This window comes from Papilio machaon, chromosome 29, assembly GCF_912999745.1.
Source record: "Papilio machaon chromosome 29, ilPapMach1.1, whole genome shotgun sequence".
In the NCBI taxonomy this organism is placed as follows: Eukaryota; Metazoa; Arthropoda; class Insecta; order Lepidoptera; family Papilionidae; genus Papilio; species Papilio machaon.
Window position 1 is genome coordinate 697,319 of NC_060014.1, and position 12,850 is coordinate 710,168.

At 36.1% G+C, this 12,850-nt stretch overlaps 1 protein-coding gene across 2 annotated transcripts in view; it reads left to right on the forward strand.

Moving 5' to 3' along the window:
• Window positions 1-12,850, forward strand: part of LOC106711901 (cytoplasmic aconitate hydratase-like) — a 36,578-nt gene that overhangs the window by 5,890 nt on the left and 17,838 nt on the right. For both annotated transcript variants that reach the window (XM_045685264.1, XM_045685263.1), the window contains 8 exons: window positions 148-293; window positions 2,044-2,113; window positions 2,690-2,752; window positions 4,198-4,324; window positions 4,828-4,958; window positions 6,446-6,617; window positions 6,797-6,897; window positions 7,005-7,121. In XM_045685264.1, coding sequence (XP_045541220.1) covers window positions 148-293; window positions 2,044-2,113; window positions 2,690-2,752; window positions 4,198-4,324; window positions 4,828-4,958; window positions 6,446-6,617; window positions 6,797-6,897; window positions 7,005-7,121 — 927 coding nt within the window. The remainder of the gene's footprint in view (window positions 1-147; window positions 294-2,043; window positions 2,114-2,689; window positions 2,753-4,197; window positions 4,325-4,827; window positions 4,959-6,445; window positions 6,618-6,796; window positions 6,898-7,004; window positions 7,122-12,850) is intronic.

The window sequence follows — 12,850 nt, forward strand, 5'->3', positions numbered from 1 at the left end:
CAATAAATTTAGAACATATTAATTGTGACCCCACATTGGTGTCACGAAAAACGTCCGCGCTAGTCGTGGAATTGTGTAAACCAACCCCTGCTATTAAATAAGTTCACCGTGCCCCCACAGTGGTGTCACTACATGTATTCTTAACAGGACCTTACAGGGGTACCTGCAGTAGTTGACTTCGCAGCCATGAGGGATGCTGTCAAGGATCTAGGTGGTGATCCTGATAAGATTAATCCCATCTGTCCAGCTGATCTGGTGATTGACCATTCTGTGCAAGTCGATTTTGCCAGAACGTGAGTTTATAAATTTTTTTTTACAGACAAAACTGGATAAGCGAGTGTTTAAGGGACATCGTTACTTTTCTCGCTTTAAGAGGTTTTGTTTAAATTCGAAATTCTCGCTTATGGAGGTCGGCCATCGGCAACGGACAATTAATCTCTCTTATAGATATTAGGTCCTTACATATGAAATTGGCGTTTTGTATGGGAGGAACAAAAAGTCGAATATTTTTTAATATAATATATTTAATTAATCAAAGTATGAACCATTATTTTCTATGCACTTTTGCCATCTCATAGGTAGTTCATTGATCCCTTTACTAAAAAAAACAGTCGGACGGAAATCAATAAAATCTTTGAAGGCGACTTGGACTGCCCCATCGGAGTTGAATTTTTTCCCTTGCAAGAAGTTATCCAAATTTCGAAAAAAATGGTAATCTGTTGGAGCAAGGTCCGGGGAGTACGGAGGATGTCTTAGACTTTCCAATTGAAGCTCTTCTAATTTAGTAGCCGTCTGTTGCGCAGTGTGTGGTCTAGCGTTGTCGTGAAGCAGCAGTGGCGTGGAGCGATTGACCAGCCTAGGTTGTTTAGCCGCTAGCTTTTCCATCATGGTTTGCAATTGCTGACAATAGACATCAGCCGTAATAGTCTGGCCAGATTTGAGAAAACTGTAATGAACAATACCGGCACTAGTCCACCAAACGCTTACAAGTAACTTTTTTGGGGTTAATTTTCGCTTGGGGCAGGATTTGGCTGGCTGGCCAGGATCCAACCATTGCGCTGAGCGCTTCCGATTATCGTAAAGAACCCATTTTTCATCACAGGTAATGATTCGGTTTAAAATACCTTCATTATTGTGCCGGTTTAGTAATGTAACGCAACAGTCGACGCGCGTTTGCCGGTTTGCTTCAGTCAATTCGTAAGGTACCCACCTTTCAAGCTTTTTAATCTTCCCAATTTGCTTCAAATGAATTAAAACAGTTTTATCACTAACATCGCAGCCTGCAGCTAACTCGGACGTGGTTTGCGATGGATCCGCTTCCACAATAGCCTTCAACTTTTCATTATCAACTTGAGTCTCAGGCCGTCCACGGGGCTTGTTCTGCAGATCGAAATTTCCAGAACGAGAACGTTGGAACCAAAAACGAACTGTGTTTTCTTTTGCAACACGACCGCCATACACATCATTCACCCTTCGAGTCGTTTCCGCAGCACTAGTGCCACGGCGGAACTCGTACTCGTAAATAATGCGATATTTTAAGTTTTCCATTTTGTAAAATGAGTGACGCAAACAGAAAAAAACAGAAGAAAAAAAACAAATGAATGACGGTCATCGAACCACAAATACATGAGTCTATAGCTGTACAAATTTGAATTTGGAATTCCTTACCAAAGAGGAGAAATTCGTGATTAAAGTGGCCAGTACGAAAAACGCCAATTTCATATGTAAGGACCTAATATTTCTCGCTTACCCAATTTCATGCAATTGTCAACTAATTGTTCTATTGTTCAATTGATTTCTATATTTATAAAAGACTAGCTTTTACTCGCGACTCCGTCCACGCGGAATAAAAAAAATAGAAAACGGGGTAAAAATTATCCTATGTCCGTTTCCTGGTTCTAAGCTCCCTGCCCACCAATTTTCAGTCAAATCGATTCAGCCGTTCTTGAGTTATAAATAGTGTAACTAACACGACTCTCTTTTATATATATAGATTTTTAAGTAGAAATAGTATTTTCGATGTATCTTTTTCTTTTATTTCAGACCTGATGCTTTGAATAAAAATCAAGAACTAGAATTTCAAAGGAACAAGGAGAGATTTCAGTTTTTAAAGGTTTTTATTTAAATCAATAATTTTTAATAGTTTTTAATTTAAAAAAGGATAAAAATGCTCTAGTAATGTATTTGCTAAATAAAAGTTTTTTTTTTTTTTTTTGCAAAAATGCAGTATTTGAAGGCAAGATGTCGTTTGCTTGATTTCTTACTTTTAGAAGTTTCTCACTTTGAATTTCTCGCTTTTAGAGGTAAAGTTAAATAATCTCGCTTATAGAGGTCCATAAGTTGTTGAGAATATTGACTCTCTCTTTTAAATGTTTCTATTTCTCGCTTGTAGAGGTTTTAAAGGCATCGGGACATGAAAATAACTCATTTAAAGCTCATTTACTCAGTTCTCACTTACCGAGGGTTGAAGATATTATTATTATTATAAATAAATAGATAGTGTACTAGCTGTCGCCTGCGACTCCGTTCGCACGGAATTACAAAAAAACTTAATAAGTAGCCTATGTGTTCTTCCAGATTATGATCTAAATCTGTGACAAATTTCATCAAGATCTGTTGAGACGTTTTATATATACCTTCACACATCCATCCATCCATCCATTAGTAAGATTGTTATGATTTATTTCAGTGGGGTGCCCAAGCTTTTGATAATATGTTGATAGTACCTCCTGGATCTGGTATTGTACATCAAGTAAGTCATCTTTTATATTTTACTAGCTTTTACCCGCGACTCCGTCCGCGCGGAATAAAAAAATAGAAAACGGGGTAAAAATTATCCTATGTCCGTTTCCTGGTTCTAAGCTATCTGCCCACTAATTTTCAGTCAAATCGATTCAGCCGTTCTTGAGTTATAAATAGTGTAACTAACACGACTTTCTTTTGTATATATAATAGATATAGATTGTGGAATTTTTTCAGTGTTTATAGAGAGAACTGTTATATATATATATATATATATATATATATAACAGTTCTCTCTTTTATTCACTTTGACAACAATATGTATGACAACTGATAAAGTTAGTCGGTGACTAAATGTCACTATCAAATAAGGATATCTGGATAAACGACAGAATTGCTGTTATCACTGTTTGTTCTGTCTTAAATTATATAAAACCTACATAGGCATAGATCAGTGTTTCCCAAAGTGGGCGATAACGCCCCCTTGGTGGCGTTTGAAACCTAGGAGGGGGCCCAAAAAATGGAGGGCATTGAAATTAATTAAAGCAATGAAATTGTGGTTTTTAAGTTTTAGGGCTGAATAAAAATTAGGGGCGCTCTGAAATATAATTGATTTTCAAAGGGGGCGGTGAAAGAAATAAGTTTGACAATCACTGGCATAGATTAAGAATATTAGAAATTATTTATTAAAGTACGAGAAGGATTTTATGATTTTTTTTGAGATTGACAGTACCTTCTACCTGAATAAACGACAGTCTAAAAACTAGAAGGATATTTTTTCTCGCTTTTAGAGGTTTTTTTATATATAATTCGAGTTTCTCGCTTATGGAGGTTGTCCTTCGAGACCGGACAATTATCTTATAGACGTGTATACAAGGTCCTCGCTTATCCAGGTTCGATTGTACTATAAATTTAGTTTGATTTATGCCTAATATCTGACTTGATGAGAAGAGAATGTCTACTTTTATGATTGCTCACTAGCGGCCTCCAGTTACTACTAAAGTATCAGAAGATAGCTGTCTTTTTATGTTTTATTTCTTGTTATTTTCTATATTCATATAGGTTTTACATATTTTCAAACGGAACAAATCACAATAGGGATCTCTCACGGGGTCAGATAAAGTTGTCGTACTATAAAAATGTCAATTATATGTCATGTAAGAGCGTTGGTGGCTTAGGGGTTAAGCACTTGATTTGTAATCTGCAGGTCCTGGGTTCGAATCCCAATGTACCAATGTGTTTAAGATTTACATATGTACATTTATCTGACATTCTTAAGATGAAGGAAAACATCGTGATGTAAATATCTGAGAAGAAATTCAATGATATGTGTAAAGTCAACCCGCACTTGACTGTGGTTGACTATGACATAGTCATCTCTAACTTAGTGTAGACTCTGAGACCCTCGATGGGGATGTATAGTGAGCTGATGATGAATAATATGTCATTTTGTAGGTTAATTTGGAATATTTAGCGAGAGTGGTGTTCACCAATGACGTGTTACATCCTGATTCAGTAGTTGGAACTGACAGTCATACAACAATGATTAATGGTCTAGGGGTGGTCGGTTGGGGGGTTGGTGGTAAGTTATTATTAATAATGTTTTATATAACTGTACTGTGTTACCAGTTAAGGTATTAAATTCACTACCCACATGAAATGGAATATTTGAAGCGAGTTAAAATAAATGCGGAGACGAAGTTTCTAAATATGTTTTTAAAAATAAAAAAACTAGAGAGGTGTGTTGGGACACCCGGATGGAACGAAGTTCCTTTCAATTAATTAGTGAAGGAACCAATGTTTATTCTATGAATAAAAAACTTAAGTCTTCACAAGAAGTACATTTTATTTCTATGAATTTTCGTTATATATTGTCACGTCGTTGCCATGGTGATATAGCAAAAAGTGTCGTGACAACTTTTCGTAAGAATTTTTTCCGTCTAGCCCCCTTTCACAACGCGCGATAAGGAACTTCGTTCCAATAGACTAATGGGTGACCGACCAATTTGCTGTAAGATTCGATTTTAAAGGGAAGTCAATTTAATTCTTTCACACAGATATGTATTTAAGCCATGTTTCCACTAGGTATCGAAGCGGAGGCGGTGATGTTAGGTCAAGCTATAAGTATGTTGTTACCTCAAGTTGTTGGATATAAGTTGGTTGGTGAATTAAATCCATTAGCGACTTCCACTGATCTAGTACTGACTATAACAAAGGTAAGTTTGTTTTTAGGATTATAAAAAAGTCGAAATTGGATTAACGAGAGTCAAAGAAACTGTGATATTGTTCTCGCTTATAGAGGTATTTAATTCCCGAGTTTCTCGCTTATGGAGTTTACGAGACCGGACAATAACTCTCGCTTATAGAGGTATCTCTAACCCGAGTTTCTCGCTCATGGAGTTATCTCTATCCCGAGTTTCTCGCTTATGGAGTTTACGAGACCGGACAATAACTCTCGCTTATAGAGGTATCTCTAACCCGAGTTTCTCGCTCATGGAGTTATCTCTATCCCGAGTTTCTCGCTTATGGAGTTTACGAGACCGGACAATAACTCTCGCTTATAGAGGTATCTCTAACCCGAGTTTCTCGCTCATGGAGTTATCTCTATCCCGAGTTTCTCGCTTATGGAGTTTACGAGACCGGACAATAACTCTCGCTTATAGAGGTATCTCTAACCCGAGTTTCTCGCTCATGGAGTTATCTCTATCCCGAGTTTCTCGCTTATGGAGTTTACGAGACCGGACAATAACTCTCGCTTATAGAGGTATCTCTAACCCGAGTTTCTCGCTCATGGAGTTATCTCTATCCCGAGTTTCTCGCTTATGGAGTTTACGAGACCGGACAATAACTCTCGCTTATAGAGGTATCTCTAACCCGAGTTTCTCGCTCATGGAGTTATCTCTATCCCGAGTTTCTCGCTTATGGAGTTTACGAGACCGGACAATAACTCTCGCTTATAGAGGTATCTCTAACCCGAGTTTCTCGCTCATGGAGTTATCTCTATCCCGAGTTTCTCGCTTATGGAGTTTACGAGACCGGACAATAACTCTCGCTTATAGAGGTATCTCTAACCCGAGTTTCTCGCTCATGGAGTTATCTCTATCCCGAGTTTCTCGCTTATGGAGTTTACGAGACCGGACAATAACTCTCGCTTATAGAGGTTTCTCGCTTATCCAATTTCGACTGTTTTGTTGAAGTAGAAATAGCTTAAAAAACAAGGATAAGAATTTGAATTACTTAAACTTTAAAATTAGTACAAAAAAAAAATAATGAAAAAAAATTAAAAAATACAATTACTAGTATCTTATGTGTCGTTATTTTTTTGTGCAGTATTTTTAGTTTTTAATTAACATGAAAAAATATCGAAACTTTATTGCAAAAAAATGCTTTTTTTACTTTGACATTAATATTTGTCAATATTAATGTAAAAAATAATATATTTGTCCTTTCTAATATTTCTACAGACTAAATACTGATGTTAGAATGATTACGATCCCACAGATTAAATAAACATTAAAAAAATAAACTATATATTTCTTTTCATATTTTTTTAAATACTTATATAAAAATGTCTAACATTCCAACAAAAAAAAAACACGATTTTTCGTTTTTTTTTTTATTTTTTTGGATTTTTTTTTATTCTTGGTCGGATTATAAAATGTTTTTAGTGTGTTAGGTAAGACTATTTTTGTCTGTTTTTCAGCACTTACGCTCTCTGGGAGTTGTTGGTAAATTCGTTGAGTTTTTCGGACCTGGTGTTGCTGCTCTGAGTATAGCTGATAGGGCGACTGTAGCTAACATGTGTCCAGAGTTCGGTGCCACAGTTGCACATTTTCCAGTTGATAATAGATCGCTGCAATATCTGGTGCAGACTAGTAAGTATAAGGAAAAAAATCTAAAAAAAATTAACTGTTCAAAATTTGAAAAAAAAAAATTAAGACAAAATAAAAAATATTGAAGATAAATTTTTTTGTATAAAACAGTTTTTTTTTTCGGTATGTTCAGTAAAATTTGTTTACACATGTTTTGAAATAACTTTTTTTTTTGTTTTCAGATCGTTCCGATGAAAAGATAAAAATAATCGAAGCTTACCTTCGCGCAACAAAACAGTTCCGAGACTATACCAATACTAAAGAAGATCCAATTTTCTCAGAGGTAAATTAAAAACAAAAACACTTTGACAAGTTGTCAAAATGTTATTATAAAAATCTTTGAAATGTCATGAATTTCAGCAATAATTATTATTTATCTTTATATTTCAGGTAGTAGAATTAGATTTATCAACTGTGGTGACCTCAGTCAGTGGTCCCAAGAGACCTCAAGACCGTGTCTCTGTTTCTGTCATGAAGAAGGACTTCAATGATTGTCTGACAAATAAGGTGAGTACATTAGGTAGCATATCATACCTCTAGATGACAAATATCCATCAGTTGTAGCTATCACATACCCAGTGACAGAATGACAACATGTCTACTGAGAAAGTGACGACTATACTTGACAGAAATATAATTTACACAAACACAACTCAAAATCACGATGACAAATATCCATCAGTTGTAGCTATCACATACCCAGTGACAGAATGTCAACATGTCTACTGAGAAAGTGACGACTATACTTGACAGAAATATAATTTACACAAACACAACTCAAAATCACGATGACAAATATCCATCAGTTGTAGCTATCACATACCCAGTGACAGAATGTCAACATGTCTACTGAGAAAGTGACGACTATACTTGACAGAAATATAATTTACACAAACACAACTCAAAATCACGATGACAAATATCCATCAGTTGTAGCTATCACATACCCAGTGACAGAATGTCAACATGTCTACTGAGAAAGTGACGACTACTTCTAACAGAAGTGACAAAAGCGACAGAATAAATAAGTAAAGTGACAGAGATTTCGATGATATTATCCGCTAGTTGTAGCTATCACATACCCAGTGACAGAATGACAACATGTCTACTGAGAAAGTGACGACTATACTTGACAGAAATATAATTTACACAAACACAACTCAAAATCACGATGACAAATATCCATCAGTTGTAGCTATCACATACCCAGTGACAGAATGTCAACATGTCTACTGAGAAAGTGACGACTATACTTGACAGAAATATAATTTACACAAACACAACTCAAAATCACGATGACAAATATCCATCAGTTGTAGCTATCACATACCCAGTGACAGAATGTCAACATGTCTACTGAGAAAGTGACGACTACTTCTAACAGAAGTGACAAAAGCGACAGAATAAATAAGTAAAGTGACAGAGATTTCGATGATATTATCCGCTAGTTGTAGCTATCACATACCCAGTGACAGAATGTCAACATGTCTACTGAGAAAGTGACGACTACTTCTAACAGAAGTGACAAAAGCGACAGAATAAATAAGTAAAGTGACAGAGATTTCGATGATATTATCCGCTAGTTGTAGCTATCACATACCCAGTGACAGAATGACAACATGTCTACTGAGAAAGTGACGACTACTTCTAACAGAAGTGACAAAAGCGACAGAATAAATAAGTAAAGTGACAGAGATTTCGATGATATTATCCGCTAGTTGTAGCTATCACATACCCAGTGACAGAATGTCAACATGTCTACTGAGAAAGTGACGACTATACTTGACAGAAATATAATTTACACAAACACAACTCAAAATCACGATGACAAATATCCATCAGTTGTAGCTATCACATACCCAGTGACAGAATGTCAACATGTCTACTGAGAAAGTGACGACTACTTCTAACAGAAGTGACAAAAGCGACAGAATAAATAAGTAAAGTGACAGAGATTTCGATGATATTATCCGCTAGTTGTAGCTATCACATACCCAGTGACAGAATGTCAACATGTCTACTGAGAAAGTGACGACTATACTTGACAGAAATATAATTTACACAAACACAACTCAAAATCACGATGACAAATATCCATCAGTTGTAGCTATCACATACCCAGTGACAGAATGTCAACATGTCTACTGAGAAAGTGACGACTACTTCTAACAGAAGTGACAAAAGCGACAGAATAAATAAGTAAAGTGACAGAGATTTCGATGATATTATCCGCTAGTTGTAGCTATCACATACCCAGTGACAGAATGACAACATGTCTACTGAGAAAGTGACGACTACTTCTAACAGAAGTGACAAAAGCGACAGAATAAATAAGTAAAGTGACAGAGATTTCGATGATATTATCCGCTAGTTGTAGCTATCACATACCCAGTGACAGAATGTCAACATGTCTACTGAGAAAGTGACGACTATACTTGACAGAAATATAATTTACACAAACACAACTCAAAATCACGATGATATTATCCGCTAGTTGTAGCTATCACATACCCAGTGACAGAATGTCAACATGTCTACTGAGAAAGTGACGACTATACTTGACAGAAATATAATTTACACAAACACAACTCAAAATCACGATGACAAATATCCATCAGTTGTAGCTATCACATACCCAGTGACAGAATGTCAACATGTCTACTGAGAAAGTGACGACTACTTCTAACAGAAGTGACAAAAGCGACAGAATAAATAAGTAAAGTGACAGAGATTTCGATGATATTATCCGCTAGTTGTAGCTATCACATACCCAGTGACAGAATGTCAACATGTCTACTGAGAAAGTGACGACTACTTCTAACAGAAGTGACAAAAGCGACAGAATAAATAAGTAAAGTGACAGAGATTTCGATGATATTATCCGCTAGTTGTAGCTATCACATACCCAGTGACAGAATGACAACATGTCTACTGAGAAAGTGACGACTACTTCTAACAGAAGTGACAAAAGCGACAGAATAAATAAGTAAAGTGACAGTGATTTCGATGATATTATCCGCTAGTTGTAGCTATCACATACCCAGTGACAGAATGTCAACATGTCTACTGAGAAAGTGACGACTATACTTGACAGAAATATAATTTACACAAACACAACTCAAAATCACGATGACAAATATCCATCAGTTGTAGCTATCACATACCCAGTGACAGAATGTCAACATGTCTACTGAGAAAGTGACGACTACTTCTAACAGAAGTGACAAAAGCGACAGAATAAATAAGTAAAGTGACAGAGATTTCGATGATATTATCCGCTAGTTGTAGCTATCACATACCCAGTGACAGAATGTCAACATGTCTACTGAGAAAGTGACGACTATACTTGACAGAAATATAATTTACACAAACACAACTCAAAATCACGATGACAAATATCCATCAGTTGTAGCTATCACATACCCAGTGACAGAATGTCAACATGTCTACTGAGAAAGTGACGACTATACTTGACAGAAATATAATTTACACAAACACAACTCAAAATCACGATGACAAATATCCATCAGTTGTAGCTATCACATACCCAGTGACAGAATGTCAACATGTCTACTGAGAAAGTGACGACTATACTTGACAGAAATATAATTTACACAAACACAACTCAAAATCACGATGACAAATATCCATCAGTTGTAGCTATCACATACCCAGTGACAGAATGTCAACATGTCTACTGAGAAAGTGACGACTATACTTGACAGAAATATAATTTACACAAACACAACTCAAAATCACGATGACAAATATCCATCAGTTGTAGCTATCACATACCCAGTGACAGAATGTCAACATGTCTACTGAGAAAGTGACGACTATACTTGACAGAAATATAATTTACACAAACACAACTCAAAATCACGATGACAAATATCCATCAGTTGTAGCTATCACATACCCAGTGACAGAATGTCAACATGTCTACTGAGAAAGTGACGACTACTTCTAACAGAAGTGACAAAAGCGACAGAATAAATAAGTAAAGTGACAGAGATTTCGATGATATTATCCGCTAGTTGTAGCTATCACATACCCAGTGACAGAATGTCAACATGTCTACTGAGAAAGTGACGACTATACTTGACAGAAATATAATTTACACAAACACAACTCAAAATCACGATGACAAATATCCATCAGTTGTAGCTATCACATACCCAGTGACAGAATGTCAACATGTCTACTGAGAAAGTGACGACTATACTTGACAGAAATATAATTTACACAAACACAACTCAAAATCACGATGACAAATATCCATCAGTTGTAGCTATCACATACCCAGTGACAGAATGTCAACATGTCTACTGAGAAAGTGACGACTATACTTGACAGAAATATAATTTACACAAACACAACTCAAAATCACGATGACAAATATCCATCAGTTGTAGCTATCACATACCCAGTGACAGAATGTCAACATGTCTACTGAGAAAGTGACGACTATACTTGACAGAAATATAATTTACACAAACACAACTCAAAATCACAATGACAAATATCCATCAGTTGTAGCTATCACATACCCAGTGACAGAATGTCAACATGTCTACTGAGAAAGTGACGACTATACTTGACAGAAATATAATTTACACAAACACAACTAAAAAACACGATGACAAATATCCATCAGTTGTAGCTATCACATACCCAGTGACAGAATGTCAACATGTCTACTGAGAAAGTGACGACTACTTCTAACAGAAGTGACAAAAGCGACAGAATAAATAAGTAAAGTGACAGAGATTTCGATGATATTATCCGCTAGTTGTAGCTATCACATACCCAGTGACAGAATGTCAACATGTCTACTGAGAAAGTGACGACTATACTTGACAGAAATATAATTTACACAAACACAACTCAAAATCACGATGACAAATATCCATCAGTTGTAGCTATCACATACCCAGTGACAGAATGTCAACATGTCTACTGAGAAAGTGACGACTATACTTGACAGAAATATAATTTACACAAACACAACTCAAAATCACGATGACAAATATCCATCAGTTGTAGCTATCACATACCCAGTGACAGAATGTCAACATGTCTACTGAGAAAGTGATGACTACTTCTAACAGAAGTGACAAAAGCGACAGAATAAATAAGTAAAGTGACAGAGATTTCGATGATATTATCCGCTAGTTGTAGCTATCACATACCCAGTGACAGAATGTCAACATGTCTACTGAGAAAGTGACGACTACTTCTAACAGAAGTGACAAAAGCGACAGAATAAATAAGTAAAGTGACAGAGATTTCGATGATATTATCCGCTAGTTGTAGCTATCACATACCCAGTGACAGAATGTCAACATGTCTACTGAGAAAGTGACGACTACTTCTAACAGAAGTGACAAAAGCGACAGAATAAATAAGTAAAGTGACAGAGATTTCGATGATATTATCCGCTAGTTGTAGCTATCACATACCCAGTGACAGAATGACAACATGTCTACTGAGAAAGTGACGACTACTTCTAACAGAAGTGACAAAAGCGACAGAATAAATAAGTAAAGTGACAGAGATTTCGATGATATTATCCGCTAGTTGTAGCTATCACATACCCAGTGACAGAATGTCAACATGTCTACTGAGAAAGTGACGACTACTTCTAACAGAAGTGACAAAAGCGACAGAATAAATAAGTAAAGTGACAGAGATTTCGATGATATTATCCGCTAGTTGTAGCTATCACATACCCAGTGACAGAATGACAACATGTCTACTGAGAAAGTGACGACTACTTCTAACAGAAGTGACAAAAGCGACAGAATAAATAAGTAAAGTGACAGAGATTTCGATGATATTATCCGCTAGTTGTAGCTATCACATACCCAGTGACAGAATGACAACATGTCTACTGAGAAAGTGATGACTACTTCTAACAGAAGTGACAAAAGCGACAGAATAAATAAGTAAAGTGACAGAGATTTCGATGATATTATCCGCTAGTTGTAGCTATCACATACCCAGTGACAGAATGACAACATGTCTACTGAGAAAGTGATGACTACTTCTAACAGAAGTGACAAAAGCGACAGAATAAATAAGTAAAGTGACAGAGATTTCGATGATATTATCCGCTAGTTGTAGCTATCACATACCCAGTGACAGAATGACAACATGTCTACTGAGAAAGTGACGACTACTTCTAACAGAAGTGACAAAAGCGACAGAATAAATAAGTAAAGTGACAGAGATTT